Here is a 27,789-nt window from a genome sequence, read left to right as displayed (position 1 = left end):
TGATGGGATTTTTAACACACATATAAATTACCAAATTGTAAATTACCGGCAAGCCAGGTTTAATGGTGCAAATATTGATTATCGGGTATAAATCTAGAAATGCACATTTTCCACATTTAAAAAAAAAAAAAAAAACTACTTAAAAATATTATTGAAGATTTTTTTTCTTGAAATCCACAAAAAAAATGATTTATCATACAGTAAACCTAATATGAATATTAAAAAAAATCCCAATAAACTATTGGTTTGCTTAAGTGTGAGCAGAAAAAATATGTTCATTTGGACCTGTGAAATTAAAATGTTTGGGGAAAATATAAGTTTACAGAGTAAAGCTTTACAGAGAAGCTAAAGTTTCTCGACACCAAATTTAGGTATACTGTATTGACATTTTTTGTGAAGAAAATATTTTAAAAAATATAGCATCCTATATCTAATGCACTAACACAGATGATTATGAGAAAAAATGCCTTTAGCTTTATTTAATGTGTATAGATAGATATATTTCAGTTCATTGATTTGAAAGCAAGATATTCTGATGCTTTGGAATATGACATACCTTACTCTGTTTTCATCCATGCAAGTCCAGTTGTTAGTAAGTATCTCTTCGTTTAACAAACTCCCTTTTAAAGTATCTTGTGACAGCTTCTGAAGCTGATGGAGGACGACTGCTCCACATGCTTCAAGGTTCTCTTCATTCAGGCTCTCCTTCTGATTACAAAGGCTGTGAAATGCATGGAACTATGTGAGCTCTTTCTATAGAGTCAGAGGCAGCGGCTTAAGATTATGATGAGAAAAGCCATTCAAACATGCATGTCTGTAATGAACCCTAAATACAAATCCCATTGGTTATACAAAGGTAAACAAATAATGAACCTTAAATACATAAAGATTAGCCACCATGTTTTAAATTCTTGCTGGTCTGTCAACATTAATACTGAAAGTTGCTAAATCTTTATTTTTGATTAGTTTTTTGCTGTTGATTAGAATTCTAATGACCTAAAGTGATATTACAAATAATGAGCTATACCATTTGAAAATTCTTTTATTTTTTTCTGTAAAAATGATGTTCAGAAATGTGAAGCTTTAGTTGTGTGCAAATTGAATTCAAATATGTTATTTATTGTTCAATGTGTATTTAATTATGCAGAAAAGACTAGGTCACAAATCTAATACTGAGATAAATAAATACCTTAGAGCCGTAAATGATACTAATTATTTCTCAAGTAAAAAAAAAAAAAAAAAATTAAACACAAACAATCAGACACTATCCCTGAAGCATCGGGTGAAAAATATTAGAAAGCAACAAAGGACACGCGGCCAATCTTTTGCAAACTGCCCTTATGGTTCTTGTATGGCCATTTATGGTTCAGAATTTAGCCCTAAAATTGTCTAAGCAGATTCCTAAAATGGATAGATGGATGAATGAATGAATGAGACTATAACATTTAGGATTAAAGCCGTATATATTATTAAAAACAGAAGTTCAGATATTTGCTTTATATCAATATGCATTTGAATATTTAAAGTGGAAATAAATGTGAATAATAAAATCAAATCAAAAATTTACTTGACACATAAAAATTATACATACAGTACAATATGCAGTGAAATGTATAGTGATAACTAATATATATAACTAAAATGATTAAATGTAATTCTTTCAAGTAATACATACATTGAAAGATTTAAAAAAATAAAATCTACAAGAAAACTAAAAAAAATGTAACTATGTTACACTATACTAGCTTAAAATATGTGCTAACTTCTTATTATCAGATAAAAACAGCTTTAAACTAATTCTAAAACATACAAAAAAGACAAATTTCTAAAGATTACTGATAAATATTTTTAACCTGGCCACTATGTAACAAAATTATATATATATATATACCTTATTATTTTAGTTAGCTGTGTGTTGCTAATAGTTGACAATCGATACAATTCTGTATGCTGTTGTTCTGGTGAAATTATTCGTCCTTCAATACTTGCCAATAAATACAAAAAGGACTCCATTGAAAGGCACAGACTAAAAAAACAAAAAAACAACTTGTATTACAAATCTGTAAGCAATAATAACAAACTACAATGAGTTAATACTGCTAAATTCAAATAGATTAAAAATATTTTTTAATTATGTATATAATTTATGCATGAATTAAAGAAATGCAACTTCAGATTTCCCAGTTTTAGTAAGATGAACATGTTGAATTAAATGTCTACTCAAAACTTGCCTATTATGCTTGAGAGTGGGACAGGCATCCTGTCCAGATTTGGTTTAGACCTTGGGTTCAATAAATTTGTAATTGAACTTTGAAAATGGATAGGTGGATAAATTTATGGACTGGACAACAACTTACAGAATTACACCCTTCACTTTGAAAGTTCAAAATTCATAGTGTCAGCAGGCAACCTAGTTAAAATAATATATGCAAATTATAGGACTTAGTATTATAATAAAATCTTACTGTATATTTAAAATACCTGTTTAATATAGAAAACTTCTGTTCTTACAGGTGTTTGCTTCTAAATATGTCATAACTTGTGGTTATAAAATAAACACACTTAATATTAAAAAGTGAAAAAAACTAATCAAGTCATTATATTGACTGTTCAGTTAAATTAGGAAAGAATTTTCATTAGCTAGGTAGCTTAACAGAAAAGTAAGTTACATTTAACATACAAAACTGAAAAAACGTATAAAAAATGCTTTCATAATAGTGCTTAAACCTGACAATTTATAAGGGCATAAACTATGACATTTCAATAAATTATGTGACAATAAATGGTCAAGTCTTGTAAAGCACTGCTTAATCATAGGGAGAGAACAAAAATAAATAAATAAATAAAAATTAAATATCAAAATATTTTTTAAAAATAAAAATATAAATCAACTACAAAAATTATTATATTAATAGGTTAGTTAATAAATGAGTACTAGAACAAATCAGCTTAAAAATAAGACATAAATACTCTTGTCTTTACAAGCATGCATCTATAGTGATAATCAGGAGAAACCTACAGACACTGTATCGTTACAATTTCAATTTATATTATTATTATATCTCTGAAACTCTAAATGTAAAGTGCTTTTATGAAGTATTTCTAGTCTGAACATTTAGGTTCTGGGTGGCCGTCATTGAATTTCTTTTATATAAAAAAATCTAGAAAAGCCTAACAAAGAAAAAAAAGAATTTATGACAATCTCTAATGGGCTAAGAGGTCAGAGGTCAGCAAACAATTGGTCCTTCTTTTTTGCAGGTTGTTTCCTGGTAACATCCTGATTAAGCTGGCAGTTTGAATTATATCCATGACATTCTGTAGTGCACAATCCATCTGTGCTAAGTCCTCTTCAATGCAGCTGAAGTAGCACGGGCAAAAGCTCTGCCTTTTTTTTTCCCTTCAGCATGGGCCTTGAAATAGTCATCATGTTTCTATCCACTTTATTTGTCAGTGCTCTTCAATAGAGACCTTTAATAAACTCAATGTGCTGTGTGCACCAAACCCACCTTATTACTCACAAACCACTAAGTTTAAAAATGAACACTTGTTTTCAGCTTTCTATGTGGGTCATACTTAGTGTAATGACCAGAGTAATATTATTTTCATTAATATATTGTGTTTATAAGATTTTTTTATTTTAACAATAAAGAAAAAACAAAATTATTTTTAAGAACACTGTATTATGTCCTGAGATACTGTAACACTGCACCCTATCTGCATTTAACCGATTGTGAGCATCAGTGACCTACGCAGTGAACTGGCACGTATTCCAGAGTTCGCTTTCACAGAGTGCTTCCACTATTGACTCTGGTACCACACATCTCTAGACTCACTATAACCACAATGTTTCATTTTTGGATCTTCCACAAGTCTCTTAATTGTTCATTTTTATGATATATTAATATTATTTTAAGATTTCTGAGCCGACAACTGCCCTAGCTGACACCTATCCTAGTAGTATGTCTTCATTTTCAGCAATTATGGGCTTAGGCACATAACTGTAAAACATCAGAATGCAAATGGAAAGTAAACTAACATGGACTAATACTGTAAATAAATTCTTGAGGATTATACTTCCCAAAATTACAATTCCAGACATAATAATACAGACAACAGCACAGATAAAAAGCAATACAATCATTAGGCCACATTAAAGATTTGTATATGATCTGAACAGTCTATTTTACTTTTATAACTCTGGTCAAGATTGCAGTTTAAAAGATATGAAAATTTTCAATTCATAATCTTTCCTGTTAAGTGGCAGAATTTATTTCAGTTCCACCTGCACCATCCTCTACACCAATATTGTTGCATAGCTAGTGCAGATAAACAGTAGCTGCATAACTGCAGTGTCCCACTACCTCTAGGAAATTTGCACAATTCAGATATCTCACAGAAAAGGTTTACCCAAAGAATAAAACATTCATAGCTATTATACATGAAACATATTTTTCCACTGACGATGAGTTTCCTACTATTCTAAAATCCTCTCAACTTGCTTTAACTGCTAAAGTATGGCATAAACCACTAAAATTTCATCTATAACTATATACATTAATAAAGTCAATTTAGAGTTGTTATTTAACATAAACATGGGTAGAATTTGCACACTTTACACATAACAACAGCTAAGCTGGCAAATGAACCCAGGTCTCTATAAAGTTATAAGGCCAGCCAGTTCAGTTTCCAAACCTATTAATTTGAGTACAAGGCAGTTTGTCAATGTCAATGTCAATTTATTTATATAGCACATTTAAACAAACATAGTAATGCTGTGGCCAAAGTGCTTTACAAAAATAGAACAAATTAACATAAAACATAAATAGAAATAAAATATATGAACATAAAATAAAATACATAATAAATAGAAGTAATGTTATATACATAAAAAATAGAAGTAATGTAATATAATCACAAAGAGGAAGCCATCAGTATTACTGAAGGTAACTGAATGCGAGTAGAAATGAGTCTTATATCTTGTTTTAAACAGTTCAATTGTAGACGACTCCTTTATATGACGAGGTAAAGAGTTCCACAGGCGAGGTGCGACGGCTGCAAAAGACCTGTCCCCCTTGGTTGTACACTTGGTACGAGGGACAACCAGAGACAGCTGACCAGAAGATCTAAGCACTCTAGATGGCTGATGTAAAACACACAGTTCAGATAAATAGGCAGGAGCAAGCCCATGTAAAGATTTAAAAACTAGCAGCAGGATTTTAAAATCAATTCGAAAACTGACAGGCAGCCAGTGTAAAGAAGCTAAAATAGGAGAGACAGAGTCATGCTTTCTTGCCCCAACCAGAAAGCAAGCAGCAGCATTTTGTACCAACTGTAACCTGTGTATCAAGGATTTGTTAATCCCAGAATACAGCGAGTTGCAGTAATCGAGGCGAGAAAAAATAAATGCATGAGTAGCTATCTCAAGATCCCTAGAAGATAAAAAAGGCTTTATCTTACCTAATAGACGAAGTTGGAAAAAGCAACTCTTGACTACAGAATTTATTTGTTACTCAAAAGAGAGGTTACTGTCAAAGGTAACACCAAGATTGCAGACTTGAGGTTTGGAAAAGACAGAGAAAGAGCCGAGAAGACCAAGACCAATTTGGGCTTTAGCTGATGGATTCACTATAAGCACCTCCGTTTTATTTTGATTTAGATCAAGAAAATTATTAGCCATCCAGGATCTTAATTCAAGACAGACAGTTGTGGAGTTGATTTGTTGTAGAGTTGCAGACAGGAATATAAACCTGAGTATCATCAGCATAGCAGTGAAAAGAAATGTTAAATTTCCTAAAAATTGCTCCAATAGGGTGAAGGTATATGGAGAATAAAATAGGACCCAAAATGGATCCCTGAGGAACACCATATTTAAGAGGAGCAGGAGATGATAAAGAGGAATTAAAAGTCACTGAAAAGTGTCTACCAGTTAAATATGACCTGAACCAGTTAAGAGCAGCCCCTTTAAGCCCAACAAGATGTTCAAGCAGCATCAGCAATATTTCATGGTCAATAGTGTCAAAGGCAGTGGACAGGTCAAGGAGGAGAAGGACTGCCACATCACCTGAGTCAGAAATAAGAGAGATGTCGTTGAACACTTTCAGGAGTGCCGTTTCAACACTATGATAACGCCTAAAGCCAGATTGGTAGATCTCAAATAAATTATTAGAGTTAAGGTGATCAACCAAATGATTATAAATAATTCTTTCTAGAATTTTAGCCAGAAATGGCAGTTGGGAAATTTGACGAAAATTAGCTAAAACTCCAGGGTCTAACTCTGCCTTTTTAAGACAGGGGCGGACTGCAGCATGTTTAAAAAATGACGGCACAACACCCGAACTAATAGAATCATTGATGATGGCTAATAAGGGTGGGCCCAACACATCAAAGGCTTCCACTAGGAGATGTGGTGGTACAATATCCAGAGGACTGGGGGCTGGTTTAACACTAGAATTACCAGAGCCTACGAAAAAACTCGTATATCCGGCCCACCTTAAATCGCTTCTTAAATCCGTTCACACCTCTCCGCCAGCATCCTTTGTCCTCTAAATGTGCTGATAAAAGACAAGCTGCCAGCAGCCGACTATTCCATCCCCCCACCGACTTAGAACGTGAGCGAAGTTTTCCCAGCTCACGCCTTGATTGATTATGTGGGAGTGAAGTGGAGTTTTACAGTGGAAATAACAGATCATTATTCTAAAGTAATCTGTGTAAACACATTGTTAAAACAGAAACTTTGTCATATTTTAGTAATAAATGTTACAAAATGTAGTAGGCATAAACTATAGAATGTGTAAAGCCAGAGTTCCAAAGATCAAATAAACACTTTCACAAAAGCTTCAAGGAAAATACAACAGCCTCCGTGGTGTAGCGTGTTAAGATTTGACTCTTAGAGCACAACAGCTCTGCTGCCTTTCAGACCTGAGTTCGATTCCCCGCTAGGGATAAAATGTTTTTTTTTTTTTTTCTTTTTAACCTCAAACGGACATAAAATTTATAAATTGGTATGCACTGTCAGTTAATGAGATCGTTATATTTTCATGTGGGATGCTCCTTTTAAAATATTTTTTTAACAATTGAGACTGCAATTAACAGGAACAACTGTCCTTATAACTGTTATTTTTAAGATCCATAACACACAGACAGACAGAGCCTGCGTAATAGAGAGACAGACAGGCAGAAAAGTCACTAGATATATAAACAGGGAAGGCACATGTACTGAAAGAAGAAAAAAGATCAACGTGCGTTGTTCCTGTAGCACTGAATGACCTCACCCGCTCTAACATCACCCCTCCCCCGGGTGAGGTCATTCAGTGCTACAGGAACAACGCACGTTGATCTTTTTTCTTCTTTCAGTACATGTGCCTTCCCTGTTTATATATCTAGTGACTTTTCTGCCTGTCTGTCTCTCTATTACGCAGGCTCTGTCTGTCTGTGTGTTATGGATCTTAAAAATAACAGTTATAAGGACAGTTGTTCCTGTTAATTGCAGTCTCAATTGTTAAAAAAATATTTTAAAAGGAGCATCCCACATGAAAATATAACGATCTCATTAACTGACAGTGCATACCAATTTATAAATTTTATGTCCGTTTGAGGTTAAAAAGAAAAAAAAAAAAAAAACATTTTATCCCTAGCGGGGAATCGAACTCAGGTCTGAAAGGCAGCAGAGCTGTTGTGCTCTAAGAGTCAAATCTTAACACGCTACACCACGGAGGCTGTTGTATTTTCCTTGAAGCTTTTGTGAAAGTGTTTATTTGATCTTTGGAACTCTGGCTTTACACATTCTATAGTTTATGCCTACTACATTTTGTAACATTTATTACTAAAATATGACAAAGTTTCTGTTTTAACAATGTGTTTACACAGATTACTTTAGAATAATGATCTGTTATTTCCACTGTAAAACTCCACTTCACTCCCACATAATCAATCAAGGCGTGAGCTGGGAAAACTTCGCTCACGTTCTAAGTCGGTGGGGGGATGGAATAGCCGGCTGCTGGCAGCTTGTCTTTTATCAGCACATTTAGAGGACAAAGGATGCTGGCGGAGAGGTGTGAACGGATTTAAGAAGCGATTTAAGGTGGGCCGGATATACAAGTTTTTTCGTAGGCTCTGGTAATTCTAGTGTTAAGGGTGTCAATAGTTCTTTTTAGCTGTGAAAGTGAAACTAGATCAAAGGATTCTAAGACAATGTCATGGTTAACAGTAGAAAGTTCGTAGCCCGTTTGAACAATGCCACGGCGGATAGTATCAATTTTGCTGACAAAGAATGATAGAAACTGGTCACATGAATGAACAATGCTATTTGATCCCATCGCAGAGTGGGGGTGAATGGCCACATTAATTGAATTAAATAAGACCCTAGGATTCTTTGAATGACGGGAAACTAAATCGGCAAAGAAATTTTGTTTCGTTTTCTTAACTTCAGCCTGGAAATTGAAAAGAGAAGTCCTAAAAATCTGTTTAGAGATAATCAGTCCATCTTTTTTCCAACGCCGTTCAGCAGTTCGACAGGCGCGGCGCAGTGATCGTGTATTTTTATTAAGCCAGGGAGCAGGTCTACCCTTATTACTATGTATCTTGGGCGGAGCAATTGAGTCTAAAATCGTTTTACAGGAGGAATTAAATTTTATGACAGAATCATCGATATCATTATTTTGGTCATGCACATAAAGACTTGAGAAAATGGTTTTAAAATCAGATATAATAGAAGAATTTAAAAAGCACGAGCAGCGTGGGGGGACAGCTATTAGTAGGGACATCGACAGTAATATTCAGGTCCATCATTATAGGAAAATGATCAGTAAAAGAAACATCACATAAATCAATATTATTCACTGAAATATCACGAGTAAGGATGAGATCGAGGGTGTGACCGAGAGAGTGGGTTGGCGTATTAATATGCTGTATAAAATCAAATGTGTTCAAAAGTGATAAAAAGTCGTTGACCAAAGGTTTCGATTGACAACAAACGTGAATGTTGAAATCACCAACAATAAGAACTTTGTCATGAGAGAGGGTGATATCAGCCAAGAGATCAGAGAATTCAGAAATGAATGTATCATTAATTACAGGAGGTCTATAAACCACGGCAAACAGTAGAGAAGGGGAGCTGCAGACTTCGAAAAGTTGGAGTTCAAAGCTGCTAAACGGACTCCTTGTAAGAATCCGACACAAGAACATACTTTTAAAAATAGTGGCAATGTCCCCCCCACGACGAGTCAGGCGAGGAGAGTTTAAAAATGAGTAACCTGGTGGAGTCAAGTCAGTAAAACAAGAAGAGTCACCATTTGAAATCCAAGTCTCAGTGATGAAGAAGAAATCCAAATTATTTGAGGTAATAAAGTCTTGCAGAATAAAAGTTTTATTAGACACTGATCTCACGTTCAAGAGAGCAGCCTTGATAGATGAAGAGCTCGCTGCAGGATGAGCACGGGTGAGCGTACGAAGATTAGCAGTGTTTACTACTCGATTGCAGGCCGAGGAAAAGTGACGCTGTCTTGAAATGGAGAGATTAAATCCGGTGTCCAGCGCCCATGAACCAGTGATGGAGTCCTGAGCAGGAGAAGATGGGTCATAAATGACTCGCAGGTATCGGGAAACAAAGCTCTGGGACTTGAGTCGGCGTTGTTTAACGGCAATTCCTGCTCTTTTCCCACGACGGCGGTGGGTGCGTTTGCGTCTCCGAGGGCCATTCAATTCACTGATACAGGTGAACACCGGTGTCCAGGTGAAGAAGTCAGGAGATGAATAAAACAAAGGTGGAGGTTCACAAAAAATCCAACCAGGAGATGAAAATTGAGAGGAAAACAAGCCAGAAAATATGTTTAGTAAAGACTCACGATCATAGGACAGTGGCCACTGGGATAAACTAAAACATAAAAACAAAGTTAAAACATAGACTAGAGAGACGAGCAGACGGCCAGCCACACCAGACGGCGCCATCTTCAAAACTTCAAAACAGTTTGGCTGTGATTCATTTAAACCAGACCAATTTTGATTTCATCAATTACCCTAAAATGATTTCTTGCAAGGGCATTGTCTGAAGCTTTGGTGTACTGAAATGTGTCTTTTAGGGCAAGCAGCAGATAAAAATGGTTTTGTGTATAGACACATGACATGGCACATCTAAATTGGCAAACTTTAAATAAAATATATTTTAGTCATATCTGTATTCACCCCACCATTGGTTCAGATACAAAAGCAATTAACAATCCATGATTTGCAGTGCTGCACCTAGCCAAACTGATGCCCTACGCAAAATTTTCTTGGGGCCTCCCACTCCTATTCACCACCCCTCCCTAAAATCCACTATATTAGTATTTCTCATAACAGCTTTTATTTCAACAATAAATAAATAAGGAGCACACATCAAACACTTAACTAGAACTTTTAACATCAAATACAAATACTTTTTTTTTTAAATAATGAAAACCTAAAAGTGAATGTTTACAGATTTCTTTAGCCTCTCATGGAGGCGACACCATCCAGATACATTTACTTCTTAGAGGCTCGTAGCCTTAGACAAGGTGGATGGGTTGCAGTAATTGCTAGATTGGAGTTAAACATCAAAAGAATCCCAATTCACTGTCCATTGTCTTTTGAGTGTCTAGATCTTAAATTAATAAAATCTAGTCCTGTCTTATTTATTGCTGTCTATCATCCCCAAAATATAATGAGTCTTTCTTATCTAATCTGACTGATCTTATAACCTCTTAAGTTCCCACTCCCAGAGAGTGATTCTTCTTGGCGATTTCACCATCCATATTGATATTTCCACATGTAAACTGAGGAATGAATTCCTGTCCTTGCAGTACTAACTTTGGCTTGGTGTAACATGTTAACTTTCCTACCCACTCTGTATATATATTGGACCTGATCTGTATATCTGGCTTATCTATTGGCAACACTTATATCTGTGATTTGGGAGTCACTTAAAGCAGTACTTTTCACTGTCTCATTACTTCTCTCTCCTCTTACCTGCAAACGTCAAATTTCTTTCAGAAACCTTAAAATTATCTGTCACTCTATCCTTGCTGGATCCATTTCTGATCTTTTTCTGTCTTCCCTTAGTCCATCAACGCTAGATAGCCTTGTTGACTACTATACATCAACCCTTCATTCAACATTAGATAAAACAGCTCTGTGAAAACATAAAGTTTCCTTTAAGCTTTCGGTTCCATGGTACAACTCAGAATTATAGTCTATGAAAGCAGTTGGCTGATGCATTGAGAGAATGTAACATAAGACTGGCCTCACCATACACACGCAGGCTTTCTCTGACCATCAAAGGGCTTATAGTGATGCACTAACTGCAGCCAAGAACATGCATTATGGCAGAATAATAGAAAGTGGCCTTGATAACCCGAGGGTTTTGTTCTCCGTAGTTAATAAACCACATCAACTTGCATCTGTCCCAATTTTCTCCTCTACTGATGTCTGTGACAAATGACTCCACTTTTTTTGTAATAAAAATAAAGATCTAAATAATTCAACTAACATAAATCCATCATCCATTTATATATTTCCCTGTCTCCCCACTCCATCCAGCTTCTTTTCTAAATTTTCACCAGACACATCCGCATTTGTTAATGGTCTGTTTTGTAAGATGAGGCAGACTTCATGTGCACCGGACCCCATCCCCACCACACTTCTTTAATCCTGCCTTCATGCCATAATCCTGACTGTTACAACAGTAATCAATATATCCCTTGACACTGGCGTTTTGCCAGCCACTTTTAAAATCACTTCTGTAACTCCATTGTTAAAAAAGTCCGGTCTTGATACTGACAATCTTAACAACTTTTGGCCCATTACTCGCTTACCTTATCTGTCAAAAGTTCTTGAGCATGTTGTAGCCTCCCAACTCACCAAGTAGTCACAGTAACTTCTAATAATTTCAAAGAAACCCTCAGTTTGGTTTCAGAGTGCAGCACAGCTGTGAAATTGCCCTTTGTCGGGTAACCAAGGATTTGCTTATGGCAGCAGACTCTAGAAAGATCAGCATGTTACTTCTGTTAGACCTCAGAGTAGCTTTTGACACTGTCGGACATAACATTCTACTATCCAGAATGGAGAACATGCTGGATATCTCTGGCACTGCCCTCCAGTGGTTTAAGTCCTATCTGACTGATAGGCAAGAGTTTGCTAGTCTTGGCAACAACAGGTCCAGCTCAACGTCAGTCACACAAACAGTTGCCCAGGGCTCTGTCCTCAGCCCTCTGCTCTTCTGTATGTACATGCTTCCCCTTGGCCATATTATTCGTAGGTATAGACTGGGTTATCATTTTTATGCATTTCAATGTTAAAAGTGAAACTTCGTCAGAGCTTTCTCAGCTCACAACTTGCCTCAGTGAAATTAAAACCTGGATGGAGCTCTTTAAAATTAAATTGCAACAAAACAGAACTCCTGCAAATTGGCACTAAAGCGCAACTAAGCAAAATTAACTCCTTTGCAGTCACTCTTGACTGTGATTTCATTAGACCTTCTTCTAATGCAAGGAATCATGGTGTCATTTTTGATTCTTCCCTTTCTTACTCCACCCACACAAACCATATTAAGAAGCTTTCTTACTTCCACCTCCGTAATATAAGATGCATTGATTATTGTAACTCCCTACTGGCAGGTGTCCCTTCAAATCTTACATCACATCTCCAGTTAATTCAAACCTCTGCTGCAAGAGTCCTTACGTGTACCAGCAACAGCGAGCACATCACACCCATCTTGCTTTGCCTTCACTGACTCCCTGTGTCTTACGGGATCAAGTATAAAATTCTAGTAATAACATATAAACCTTTAAATCGCATTGCACCGGACTACTTCTCCATCACTATGTTCCTGTTTGCCCATTAAGGTCCTTGGGCAACCTTGTTGTGCACTACACTAACCTACACTCTGTGGGTGACAGGGCCTTAATAATAATTAATAATTGAATTAATAATAATAATAATAATTTTTTTAATAATAATTTTTTGCATTTATATAGCGCTTTTCTCACTACTCAAAGCGCTCAGCAATTGCAGGTTAAGGGCCTTGCTTAAGGGCCCAACAGAGCAGAGTCCCTATTGGCATTTACGGGATTCGAACCGGCAACCTTCCGAATGCCAGTGCAGATCTCTAGCCTCAGAGCCACCACTCCGCCCTTCAATTGGATTATGCCAAAACTTTGGAATGACCACCTGAAATTAATCTGATTAGCCTAGTCAATTTATTCTTTAAAAAAAAAAACACTTAAAACTCATCAGTTCAGCTTTTAACTTAACCTAACGTTCTGCCCGTTTTTTCAGTTTACCTCTCTGTCTAGATGCTCAGGATAATTTGTGTGGGTGTTATATCACAAATTATGTGATTTGTCAAGGCATTTCTTTTAGTATTCAGTTTAGTATTACAGTGTGCTTTTTCCACCGTTTATTCTGTTTAATGCTTTGTATATTCTATATTTATCTGTTTACTGTTCTACACAGAAAATATCTGTATCCAATGTTACATATACCCTACTGTTTAAAATAAGCGCATTGAGCATGGGAAAGGTGCTATATAAATAAAACACATCTCTCTATTATAAAAAAAAAAATCCTGGAAAGCAAAATCAAGGCTACGATACGTGATCTTCTCGGAAGACATTTAAAAGACCTGCGAGACAAATGAGATTGGCCACAGTGTGTCTCACGGGGACCATAAACATGAGACACTGTGCCAAGAGATTGACCCAGGATCGTCTCGCGATGACATAGAACATGAGGTTGTTGCAAGACACGCCCTACTTACAATCTATCAAATAAGAGAACAGGGCAGCAAAACATTCAGTCTTGTGAAGGATTTGAGCACACACAGATCCAGGGTCTCAGCGCATATAAAGTGTATAAGGACAATACGTTATAAATGAAACGATGACGAATAAGCGAAGAAGAAAGCAGCGCGGAGAAAAGAGACTCAAAGCACTGGGGGAAAAAAAAAAGAAAAAATAATCTAGGTGCAAATTCAGAAAATAAGGCAAGTAATTATCAGCCCGTAACAAGTGGAATTAAAACAAAGCACGTCCAATCGGGCTCAGAATTAAAAGACAGAGTAAAAGACAAAGTAGAACTTCATAAAGACGTTCACAAACGTTGGTGCTATACACATGCAGAGCAGATTATGAAAACAGTGCAATTCGAAAGGCTCAAAAAAAAAAAAAAAAAAAAGTATGCGCGATTCAAATGTGGAGAAAGTTAAAGAATATGAAAGTAGGAAAATTAGAAAGTATAAAAAAAAGAAAGTAAAGATCGCAGTAGCGCAAATGGAAATTAATACTCGAAAAAGGGAAAATAATCACCACGGACCAGGTGTCATTGGTAAAAAAAAAAAAGCAGGACAAAGCGAGGTCAGAGATAAAAGACAGAGTAGAAAACAAAGTAAAACATCATAAAGAGGTTACAAAACAAAAGGGCCAAACACATGCAGAGCAGGTTAGAGATAATTCAGGATAGGTTTCTCTGTTTGGAATTTCAGCACAGACAAAGCAATCTACATCATCATCATCTAATAATTTTTTTTTGCAAAGTAACCAATAAATACATGTGAGGTAAAACACATCTTGGAAATTCTCTAACTTAAACTTCAAAGCCTTACAATATTTACATACTTCTGATATATCACTTATGTCCATATATTCATTCTCTATTCACCTTTTAGTTATTTCTCCAAGTAATAATTTCTCTTTTTTTGCGCTAATGCGATTTTTACTTTTTTTTTTTTTTGACATTTTCATTTTTCTCTGCTTTCATATTCTGTATCTTGCTCTGCATGTGTTTTGCGCCTACGTTTTTTTTGGGTCTTTTGAATTCCAGTTTTCATTATCTCTAACCTGACAAAGTCATTAAACACATGTCTCGCTGACCTCATTTAAAAGATTCAGCATATTTGGACTCGAAAGATTCCAAATATTGTTTTTACATAAGTTCTGAAATAAAAGTGAAACTAATAAAATAGCAACAATTCAAAGAAAAAAAAATCTTAAAAGTGTGTCCGGAAAACCAAACACGGGGGTTGGCGAGCGAAGCGAGCAGGGGGCAAAGCCCCCTAGTTATTATTATTATCTTATTGCATATCACAACAGCACAAGTTTGCACTTTTTGAAGGCAAAGTCATCTATTAGGTTATCATACAACAGCTTTGGTGCAAGGTTTGAGTTGATGCTGATGATAGCCAAGCTGAATATTGTGCTCTTGCTCCATGGATGACCTCAAGTATGTTTTGATTAGCTTAACTTCTGAAACACTGATAACTGGAAAGGTTGCTGCAATGTGGACAGCAACCCATACATTTGGACTTCAATGGTATTTAATGGCAAGGACATACCAATTGATTTATTTCCTTTGTAAATTAAGGCCTAATCATCATCATCATATTTATTAGTAGTAGTAATATTATTATTATTATTATTATTATTAATGGCCCAGGGTATCAATGTACTTATTGTTACTTGATATTGCCAGCGGTATCATTTGTGAAGTGTGATACAATAACAACAAAAACAATTTTAATACAACAATCACTACTACTAATAATAAAAACAATAACAATAATAATAACAATAAGAATATTATTATTCTTAGTCTTAGTAGAAGTAGTTGTATTTTATAATAATATATAATATACTACTTCTACTAATACTAAAATAAAAACTATTACAACTACTACTGAACGTGCTTAATAAACTTAATGTAGCAAATGAAACTGAATACAGTATTTAGAAAATTAACATGTGAATGTATCACCTACACTTATGATTTTACAGTATCTAAACTTAAATTTTGTCCTTCCAATGATAGCAGATAGCAATATAACAACTAAATCAGTAATGTTAGCTACCAACAAAATTAACCAACAATTCAAGTTAATCTGAGCTAATTTTTTTTTTCTATGTCAAAGTTGCTTGCATGGTGCACTTCCACAGCCAATAGCTAATAAGAAAGACAGCCTGTGAGTTGGTGAAATTTACAAATGTGTCCTCATTGCAACAACACACAGAGCACCTAATAAATCAACTAACATTAGCAGCCTTTAATGAAATGTAAATGTCCTGAGTTCTATATGATGGGAATATATAATCCTCAGCCAAGTGTCAACTAGGTACTGTGACATCAGATAACAAAAACAATCAATATCAAAACTATTGCACATAATTCTACTCCATTTTTACTCCAGTAAACCACTAGCTTTAGTGTAGTGGCAATTGATGTAACATTAAATAGACTACTGGAAGTTGGACAAATTTAGAGTTCTCGAACACACCAGTAAATGCAGCACTAGATGCTTCTTCATGCTACCCACCCAAATCAGACCCCACCCACATTTCTGTGCTCCTAATCATGTGTTGACTTGTAGGCACCGGTCTGCTCATTATTGGAAAAATATCACAACAGGTCACTGTCAGCAACATTAATTTGATGATTCATGAAACAAAAACAAACCCTAAGGGGTCAAGCTGCAGACCTCCAGAGCTTTGCTCTGTTAAGATGCCTGTAGCTTTACGTTATAGATCAGTGATATTAAGTGATCTGCTCTGTTAAGATTAGGGTCGTAGGATGAGTTATCTGACTCAAGTCAAATAAACCAAGCAACAAAAATGTGCAATCCAATTTTCTGCCCAGTGGATCTCCTGAATCACAGAGGTCTACAAACCCCCCAGCAGGACCCCTTCCACATCGTTCATCATTGACCTCATGCACACCGTGTGATCTGCGAATAGAGAGGGGTGGCCATGATAACCTGCATCCTTAAAATTTTTATTTGCTTTATGTTAAAATAATTTAACAATATGCTTTCAGGTCTTTGTGGAACCTACAAACAACTATTTATTCATTTATAAATTTATTTGTGCATAAACATTCACAGGAAAAAAATGAACAATTTAGACACTTTATCAAATAGTCTCTTTTATGCAAAAATACATAATAGTGAATCTGTATTATTTAGATATTAAAATTTTGTACATAAAAACAATAATCATGGCATTTTTAAAAGGCATTTTTCTATGAAAATAACATTAATATATATTTATGACTTCGCAGTTGGGAGATCTGGGGACCTGGGTTCGATTCCTGGGTCCTCCCTGCGTGGAGTTTGCATGTTCTCCCCATGTCTGCGTGGGTTTCCTCCGGGCGCTCCGGTTTCCTCCCACAGTCCAAAGACATGCAGGTTAGGTGGACTGGCGATTCTAAATTGGCCCTAGTGTGTGCTTGGTGTTTGTGTGTGTCCTGCGGTGGGTTGGCACCCTGCCCAGGATTGTTTCCTGCCTTGTGCCCTGGGATTGGCTCCAGCAGACCCCCGTGACCCTGTGTTCGGATTCTGCGGGTTGGAAAATGGATGGATGGATGGACTTTACTATTATCTAAAATGGTGTTTTTTACACTTTACCCTTTCATTTTAAAAGTTAACAGAGAAATCAGAGCTTAAAGATTACGTATAGTCTAACTTAAGGATTCCATGCTCCTCAAGGATTGTATAATGTACTAAACGAAGTTAAAAATAGCATTATTTATAAACACATTGTGTGTAATGTTGAAATATGGGAAGCAAGCTCTGAAAAGGAATCGGAGGTTTGTGTTTATACAACATTTTCAATCCTGCTCTGACAAGCAATGGGAACTGAACTTCTCTATTTTCAAATAAAGAAGTCACATCAAGATCTAATTCAGTTCTTAAAAATCCAAAGGCATCAATATAAAGCATTTCCTTATAACAATGATCAACATATTAAGGAACACCTACAGAAATTAAATGGAACAGTATTTATTGAAAAAAAGAAATGTTTGTTCAAAAATGTGGTCAAACGATAGTGGAAAAAACTACTGAGCTACGTAGTTGAAGCAGGTATCAGAAGAACATGATAGCTGGCTTTCCAGCCAATGCTGATGGTCTGACTGCCTGTAAAATTTTTAATGTTTTAATGTATTGCCAAATTTCACTCTCCGTCTCTTTGGGGGCCTAATCAGGAGTACAGAAAAAGACTGAGCAGAAAGCAAGAAACATAGATGCCTCAAAGCATATTCTTCTATCTTACCATGAGGGGTACAAAGGCATCTGACCAGAGGCACCATACATCTCAGTGCTTCTGGTCATATGGTGCAGTATATATATACACATATATGCAGTATATATAAAAAATGGAAATACTTGAGGAGCTTAATTAACTTTGAGCAACAAAATAGAAAGGTGTAACTGAAAATACAGCTGTAAAAAAGTGTCTATAGCTTCCCTGTTTTTTTTTTTTGTTTTTTTTTTTAAACTGACAACCTAATTTTACCTTCATTTGTTTCTTTTATTCGAGAGACTAATATCACAACACATTGCAAGGCACTTTGCAAACCATACATGAGCCTTTTCTATTTAATACAATGATGAGCAGCCACTCATCACCCAAGAAACCTTGCACTAACTAATGAGCATATTCTAGGCAGCCTGTTAAAATATTAGAGAAAGAGATTTCAACTGTGAATTAAGTTTATAGTGTCCTACTAACCTAACTATGGAAAAAAAGAAGCAGAACTCTGTTAAACTGTAATAATATCACTACTATTTAGCATTCTTGTGCTTTCCATTGATAATTAAGGGCATCCCACACATGGTATACTTAAAAGAGTTATTTTTTTGATTGGTTGAGCGATCCTAGCAGACACAATAAGCACTGCATAAGGAATAAAGAAATGCTTTGTTTGAACATTTCTTGCCGTATCACAAAACAAAAAGTGACCAAGAAATCCTACTTTTTCCTTTTCGTTAAAGATAGGAACTATGTCGGTTTCTGTTCTAGCAGTTTCCTAGCTTAAAGTATCATGCTGTAAAACTGACTTAATGCCCAGAAACATAAATTAAAAACCATTTAGAAAAGTTTAATTTTTACTTAAAAAGACACTTCTATACATATAAGAGTATGCCATTTGCTCTCCACTAACACCACAAGCCAGGGTTGCTAATAGTAATGGGTTCTACTAATAGCTCTGTACTTTATGAAATAAATAAGTGTATCAGACCAAACACCAACAAAGTCTCAAAAACAAGTTTGCCCTTTGTTTCCTTTTTTATTTGCCTGCTGCATTGGAAAAATATTTTTAACATTAACATACATCAAGAAGTTACCTTTTACATAAACAACACAGTTTATAATCAAAGTACAATGACCTAGTTTTAACAGCAGAATCCACCAAATGCCTATAATTAGATTTCTAACAAATCAATTGGCACCAAGTGCATTCAGGAAAGATCAATTTGGTGACAAAAGCTTTACTATTACACAATTTATTGATTTTACACCTGTGGCAATGGGTCTGATTGAAACACCCAAATTCAATAATTAAGAGGTATGTCCCGATACTTTTGTCTATATAGTGTATTTGGCCCAATTGATGATACAGGAGTTTATTCTGTAGCCATTTGTGTACAAAAGGCTGAAAGAGTTCAATAATGTAAAGTGTTATGCAGAGTTCCAATAGGATCAAAACTGAAAAAACTCTTATATCAATCATGACCAGAGTGAAAAATATTTTAATGTGAAAACCAGCTTTGAACCTCACATGGAATTTTTTTTTTATTTCTTTATAAAGGCTGCCAAAATTGAAATGATGTTCATTTTCGTACATCAATTTAATTAGTTTGTTCTTATTAATGGTATGACATAAGTAAAAAAAATAAGAATTTATACTTTTTCTTACCTTACAGAAAATATTATTGTGTATCAAAACACATTACAATAAAAAAACATTTTATTTAAAACATTCATTTATCTTGAAGGAAAATAATGTTATGTGTAAACACATTTAATAAGTAAAGATTTCAACATTTTTACACTACATTCAGTTATATTTCATAATGTTGTTGTGGCAGGGAGGGGCCAAGGAGGTCGGGTGCAGTGTGAGTTGGGTGGTGGCCGAAGGCGGGGACCTTGGCAGTCCGATCCTCGGTTACAGAAGCTGGCTCTTGGGACGTGGAATGTCACATCTCTGAAGGGGAAGGAGCCTGAGCTAGTGCGCGAGGTTGAGAGGTTCTGGCTAGACATAGTCGGACTCACCTCGACGCACAGCTTGGACTCTGGAACCAATCTCCTTGAGAGGGGCTGGACTCTCTACCACTCTGGAGATGCCCCCGGTGAAAGGCGCCGAGCGGGTGTGGGTATACTTATTGGCCCCCGACTTGGAGCTTGTTCATTGGGGTTTACCCCGGTAGACAAGAGGGTAGCCTCACTTCACCTTCGGGTGGGGGGACGGGTCCTAACTGTTGTTTGTGCGTATGCACCGAACAGCAGTTCATAGTATCCACCCTTTTTGGAGTCCCTGGAGGGGGTGCTAGAGGGCATATCTTCTGGGGACTCCCTCGTTCTGCTGGGAGACTTCAATGCTCACGTGGGCAATGACAGTGAGACCTGGAAGGGCATGATTGGGAGGAATGGCCCCCCCGATCTAAACCCGAGCGGTGTTTTGTTATTGGACTTCTGTGCTCGTCATGGATTGTCCATAACGAACACCATGTTCAAGCATAGGGGTGTTCATATGTGCACTTGGCACCAGGACACCCTAGGCCTCAGTTCGATGATCGACTTTGTGGTCGTGTCATCGGACTTGCGGCCACATGTCTTGGACACTCGGGTGAAGAGAGGGGCGGAGCTGTCAACTGATCACCACCTGGTGGTGAGTTGGCTTCGATGGTGGGGGAAGATGCCGGTCAGGCCTGGTAGGCCCAAACGTGTTGTGAGGGTCTGTTGGGAACGTCTGGCAAAGCCCCCTGTCAGAAGTAGCTTCAACTCCCACCTCCGGCAGAACTTCGACCACATCCCCGAGGGAGGTGGGGGACACTGAGTCCAAATGGGCCATGTTCCGTGCCTCTATTGTTAAGGCAGCTGACCGGAGCTGTGGCTGTAAGGTGATCGGTGCCTGTCGTGGCGGCAATACCCGAACCTGTTGGTGGACACCGGCGGTGAGGGATGCCGTCAAGCTGAAGAAGGAGTCCTTTTGTCCTGTGGGACTCTGGAGGCAGCTGATAGGTACCGGCAGGCCAAGCGGAATGCGGCTTTGGTGGTTGCTGAGGCAAAAACTCGGGCGTGGGGGGAGTTTGGGGAGGCCATGGAGAACGACTTTTGGACGGCTTCGAGGAGATTCTGGTCCGGGGTCTCAGGAGGGGGAAGCAGTGCAGTGTCAACACTGTATATATGGTGGTGATGGTGCGCTGCTGACCTTGACTTGGGATGTCATGGGTCGGTGGGGGGAGTACTTCGAAGACCTCCTCAATCCCACTAACATGCCTTCCAATGTGGAAGCAGAGCCTGGGGACTCAGAGGTGGGCTCCCCCATCTCTGGGACTGAGGTCACCGAGGTGGTCAAAAAACTCCTTGGTGGCAGGGACCCAGGGGTGGATGAGATACGCCCGGAGTTCCTCAAGGCTCTGGATGTTGTAGGACTGTCTTGGTTGACACGCCTCTGCAACATCGCATGGACATCAGGGACAGTGCCTCTGGATTGGCAGACTGGGGTAGTGGTCCCCCTCTTTAACTCTTTTAGGGCAGATGTCGACTTTTGTCGACAGGAGGGGTTGAAGGCGAATGTCGACAAAAGTCGACATCCAGGGGCAGGGGGCGACAATCAGCTGTTAATGGCGACAAATCTCACTGTCACGTCACAGGCATTCCCTCTGTGCTTGGAGGAATGCTAGACTCGTTGACTCGGCAACTAAACCTTGCGTGTGCGTGAGTTGCGAAATGTAAACAATGGCAAGATGGCATCGACATGTGAAAAGGGAGCGAAGCAAGTGCAGAAAAGAAAACACTCGGCAGACGATGTTTTGCGCATTATCGTGGAGTCAGACTCTTGATTTTTCAGAATCGGATTTTATTGGCAGTGATCAGGAGATCGAGCAAGAGAGTGAGAAGCAGGCATCAGCTGATCAGACACCAGCCGATGCCGCGCCAGCGGATCTGCTGCCAGTTGAGTGCCTTCGCGCAGCCGATGCATCTACGGCAAGGTTCGCATGGGATAAATACACAGACATTGATCCGTTGAGAGCCGATCTGGCTACCGGAGTTTACAAGACGGCATGGCTTGCTGTTGGACACGACAGATCACCAGCTGCTGTACTTCAGGCTGCTCTCTCCTGATGCTGCTTTTCAGCTACTGTCAGACGAGACAAACAGGTAGGCAGAGATTTTTTTTGAATCACGGGCTGCGTTTGCATCGCATTCTCGTTTTTCAAAGTGGAAACCGACAACGAAAGATGAGATGAAGCGCGCTGTGGTATTACAAATAGAGATGGGAGAGAACTGGTGATATAACTTCAGGGAGCATTGGTCCAAACGTGTTTTGTCCCCTGGTGGCTTAGGTACGTGCTGCTGCAAAGTTTTATTCACTTCTGTAATAAACAGATGCAAATCCCATGGGGTGAGCCAGGCTATAATGCCATACATAAAGTTCATAAAGTTTCAGAAGATGAAAAGAGGTGACAATACGGTTTTCATGCAGGCAGAAAACTTGGTGGCAGTGGCATGGCACGATGGCAAATGGGTGACTTGTCTCTCTACAGTACACACTAACAATATATGTGAGAAAGTGCAGCAACAGACAATTGAAAAATAGGCACCAAAGCAACACATATTGTAAGGAGTGCAATGTGGCAATGACCGAAATTGGCTGCTTTGAGCAATATCAGACTTTGCTTTGTAAAATGTATGTGATATGTATGTGAAATCATAGAGTATGCAGGCTCATACAACATGCAAGACAGTAACATTTGTCAAAAGTAAATATTTTTTGTTGATTTGATATGTTAAACAATTGCTTTGTGTTCTTTTTTAAAAAATGTTAGTTTTTGGAAAAATATTCAGCCCTGGGAGAAAAGAAACAAAAAAAAAATTAGCCCTAAAAGAGTTAAGAAAGGGGACCGGAGGGTATGTTCCAACTACAGAGGGATCACACTCCTCAGCCTCCCTGGAAAAGTCTATTTGGGGGTCCTGGAGAGGAGGGTCCGTCGGATAGTCGAGCCTCGGATTCAGGAGGAACAGTGTGGTTTTCGTCCTGGTCACGGAACAGTGGACCAGCTCTACACCCTTAGCAGGGTCCTAGAGGGTGCATGGGAGTTTGCCCAACCAGTCTACATGTGTTTTGTGGACTTGGAAAAGGAACTCGACCGTGTCCCTAAGGGAATCCTGTGGGGGGTACTCCGAGAATATGGGGTACCGGACCCCCTGATAAGGGCTGTTCGGTCCCTGTACGATCAGTGCCAGAGCTTGGTCCGCATTGCCGGCAGTAAGTCGAACCCGTTTCCAGTGAAAGTTGGACTCCGCCAGGACTGCCCTTTGTCACCGATTCTGTTCATAACTTTTATGGACAGAATTTCTAGGCGCAGCCAGGGCGTTGAGGGGGTCCGGTTTGGTGGACTCAGGATTGGGTCACTGCTTTTTGCAGATGATGTTGTCCTGTTTGCTTCATCAGGCCGTGATCTTCAGCTCTCTCTAGATCGGTTCGTAGCCGAGTGTGAAGCGGCTGGGATGGGAATCAGCACCTCCAAATCCAAGACCATGGTCCTCAGCCGGAAAAGGGTGGAGTGCCCTCTCAGGGTTGGTAGCGAGATCCTGCCCCAAGTGGAGGAGTTCAAGTATCTCGGGGTCTTGTTCACGAGTGAGGGAAGAATGGAGCATGAGATTGACAGGCGGATCGGTGCGGCATCCGCAGTAATGCGGGCTCTGCATCGGTCTGTCGTAGTGAAAAAGGAGCTGAGCCGCAAGGCGAAGCTCTCAATTTACCAGTCGATCTATGTTCCTACCCTCACCTATGGTCATGAGCTATGGGTAGTGACCGAAAGAACGAGATCGCGAATACAAGCGGCTGAAATGAGTTTCCTCCGCAGGGTGTCTGGGCTTTCCCTTAAAGACAGGGTGAGAAGCTAGTCATCCAGGAGGGGCTCAGAGTAGAGCCGCTGCTCCTCCGCATCGAGAGGAGTCAGATGAGGTGGCTTGGGCATCTGATCAGGATGTCTCCTGGACGCCTCCCTGGTGAGGTGTTCCGGGCACGTCCAACCAGGAGGAGGCCCCAGGGAAGACCCAGGACACGCTGGAGGGACTATGTTTCTCGGCTGGCCTGGGAACGCCTTTGGATTCTCCCGGAAGAGCTAGAAGAAGTGGCCGGGGAGAGGGAAGTCTGGGCATCTCCGCTCAAGCTGCTGCCCCCGCGACCCGACCTCGGATAAGCGGAAGAGGATGGATGGATGGATGTTGTGGCAAGTGGCAGGGCGAGGTCCTCAGCCGCCTGCCTATATAAGGAACCTCCTCCCTTCATTAAGGAGTGGAGTCGGGTGAGGAGAAGGACGAGGTCTGGGAGGAGGCAAGGAGAGGCCTGAAGAGAGAGAGAGAGAGAAGGCTGTGAGAGAAGCCTGGACTTTAGGGGAGTCTTGGGGTTTGTTTGTGTGGCACGGAACTTTTGTAAATAGTAGTGTAAATAAACGTGTGGTGGTGCAACGTACCCTGTCTGCCTGTCTGTGTCCGGGGCCCGTTCCACATTGTCTTCTGTAAAAAAAATATTTCAACTATGCTCTTAAAACCAGTTTCACTTGCGCTGTGACACACAAATCAAGCTTTCCTGAATATGAAAAAAAATATAGGGAAAAAATAAGAACTGATTTCATAATTAGGTAGCTGTGTTATGCCTACCATTCTTACCTATTAGTATGCTGCATGAGCAAACTAGAAGAATGCAAAGCTTCAATTATGAACATTATATTAACATGAAACAAATTAAGATTTCTTATTTTAAAGCATTTACACAAGTGGACCAAGCTGGTAATATTTTAGTGTGAAGAAAAAGTTTCTTTGTTCAACTAATTTGAAAGGAATTTAAAATAGAACAAGAAAATGCTGTCTAAAATTACAAAACAGGTTCATCCTTAAAAGTGAATGCATGTGTTTTTACACATTCTCAATATTTTGCTCTAATTAGTTTCTAAGCTTTTCTGAGCTACACCTGCTTGCTTAAAGAAAACCGACAGGCACCACTGTTCTTTTGGGGCACTCAACATACCATGGAACTGGACTAAGACCTTACTAGAGAAGCTAAGTCACCAGTGTGTACACTCTGTAGATACATGTTCTATTCCTTTAAAAACTGCCAAACCTGCATTCACTTTAATACTTTTCCTGATATCTTATCCTTACTTTTTCTTATGTGTAAGCCAGCTGACTTTACTGGGCAAAGACAGATGCTATACTAAAAATAATTTATATGAGAAGTTTGTTTATTCTGTCAAACTGTATAACACTTTATAATTCATCATCACCCCCCATCTATTAGACAAAACATACACTAGTTTACTAGTTTAAACAACTACCATTACACGTCTCATAGTACTTGTCCTAATAATGCTTATTTATAAAGCCTTCACCATATTTGGATTTAGGCCAATTTTTTTTTTTTTCTAAAAAAATAAATAAATAAATAACAGGATGTATTTTTCACATAAGCTCTAAAGAGCGATTATTGAAATGTGCCATCTATAACTTCTTATAACATTAGCACCTATCTGTCAAATTTCTGTAACAATTCAAGTTTAGATTTATCCTCATAAATGATTTACAAAGGTCACACTGTTGATAAAATTGTTAATGTATGAAGCTGCAGTGCAAGTTTGGATGCTTAATTTTTTTAAAGTAGCAATTCTGAAAAAAGCCTCAAATTAAATTTAATAATTTAGGCAGTTCAAATAATAATCTGTTAATGTATGTCATGTTCCACTTTTAGAACTTAACAGCTGTGATGTGTACAGGTCACAAAACATTTATTTTAAGCATATCATTTATAAAATAATTACTACGGAATGTTTGTCAGCAGGCATTTAAAAATTACATCTAAAGAGGTGCTTCTGAATTTCAATTCCCTTTCAGTGCTCCATAATATTTATAATATATTTAGTTTAAAGATGCAGGTCTCTAAAAACTTGATACAAAAAAACAGGAACATAATAATGAAAAATACTATATACGCAGATCACCAACAGACAGACAGACAGATGGATTAAATCAGCAGGGGAAAAATTATTTTAGCAGACATTAATAACTGTCTGCTATTTTCAGAAGACCTTAGCTCACTCACATTATAAAAAATACGGGCTTGTCCCACCTATCCCCACAGTAAGAATAAAAGTAATGGTAACTTTGTTTATGCAAGGAAAAGCTCAATATTGTATATTACTACAAAACTGAACTACTGTGCCATAATCTTGGAACGGTATTGTGGTTTTTGCAGAGATTATTTTAGCTTGGCATGCACTGATATTAGTGCCAGGAATTATCTGAAAACCAGAAACACACTTTGTTATTTGGCTAATATATCTTTAGCATGTAAATAACTTTTACTTGTTTCCATTTTGTAGATTCATGCTGACTACGCCCTTCTCTAACTTCCTGGAAAAAAATTGGACACTGTTCATTGATCTACTATATATTGATGACACTATTGACATTGATAGGATTTAGAATCCGTATCATATGGATCTGATCTTAAGATAGATTTAAATAGAGCACAGCAGTCACAAAGTATTTACTGCATATTAACAACAATTTTCTCTGCATTATTCATTCCTCCCAGATGGAAAACCGTATCACTGAAGAATAAATTACACCACTTTAAAACATTCAATAATAATTTCATCTACTCTCAAAACTAAAAACCTAATTTGTATATATTTATTTTCTTCACTGATCAATCCACTTATAGGACAAAATTAATCCAGCTTTAGGACTGTGGGAAACATATCCATTTTTCTTTTATATTATACATATATACAGTATATAAAACACACAGACACACACACATTTTATTTATATACACACATTCAGATACATATACACACTCACACATTTTCCCAAAGGTTGTACTTGCATTAGAGAAAAAAAACATTTATTTTGCTGTGGATTCTATGAATGTTCTATTTGACCTTCTGCAGTTTAGTGTAAAGTGTGTTTATTTAATTACAGTAAAAGTTAGTTTTAACATACATGTACGAGTTTATTGCACCTACACATTTTTTCACAGAGCAAAAGGTGCATCAGGCACAGCAAGCTTCCATGGCTAAAGGCTTTTAAATTATTGGGGCATTTTTAGCTATCAGTAGGCAAGAAAATGAAAAATCAAAATAATTGCTCTGGAGTCAGATTAAAATAGTGCTTTGCTTGTCCTCATAATTACTTTAATTCTGGGGTTATCAGTTTTTCAAATAATAATGCAAGATCCACTATTATTTACCTATTTAATCAAAGAAACAGAAAATCATAATAGACTAGATCAGGAACTATACCACTCTAATATGTTATTTTAAATTATTTGAGAGAACCTAGTTTGATTAAATTAAAATTCAAAGTCTTGAACTTCATTCTAGATGAACTGACACAGTAAAAGTGAATGTATGATTAACAAAATAAAAACATTCCATACTGTTCATGATATGAAAGTTGCCATCTTAATAGCCATTTACTCTCTTCACAATCAAATCACTTACAAAATATTTTAAGATAAATGTGTATAACTGGTTAGATTGTTGATCTTATTTTTTGTACTTGTATGTGAGGCAGTTGTCACCATCCTCACAGTACCAAGGAGCTACTTTAGTTTTCAGGTCTGTTATTGTCTGGAATTTGTTCATTTTCCCCAGTTTCCTAAAATATCCAATGATGACCATATTAGCTAAATTGGCAACACTACACAGATCTGATCTGAGTGCACTTGACTATGTACAGAATGGGACTGGCTTCCCATTCAGTGTTGATTTCTGCCTGA

General features: G+C 37.8%; 1 protein-coding gene across 2 annotated transcripts in view; it reads right to left on the bottom strand.

The window, feature by feature from the left end:
- The window catches only part of kiz (kizuna centrosomal protein), a 181,974-nt gene that overhangs the window by 76,753 nt on the left and 77,432 nt on the right, over nt 1–27,789 (bottom strand). For both annotated transcript variants that reach the window (XM_051925558.1, XM_028797521.2), the window contains 2 exons: nt 1,892–2,026; nt 557–721 (listed from right to left, as the gene is read on the bottom strand). In XM_051925558.1, the coding sequence (XP_051781518.1) occupies nt 557–721; nt 1,892–2,026 (300 nt within the window). The remainder of the gene's footprint in view (nt 1–556; nt 722–1,891; nt 2,027–27,789) is intronic.

Source organism: Erpetoichthys calabaricus, chromosome 3 (genome assembly GCF_900747795.2).
Source record: "Erpetoichthys calabaricus chromosome 3, fErpCal1.3, whole genome shotgun sequence".
In the NCBI taxonomy this organism is placed as follows: Eukaryota; Metazoa; Chordata; class Cladistia; order Polypteriformes; family Polypteridae; genus Erpetoichthys; species Erpetoichthys calabaricus.
The sequence above is the reverse complement of the archived record's forward strand: the minus strand, read 5'-3'. Positions and strand labels throughout refer to the sequence as shown.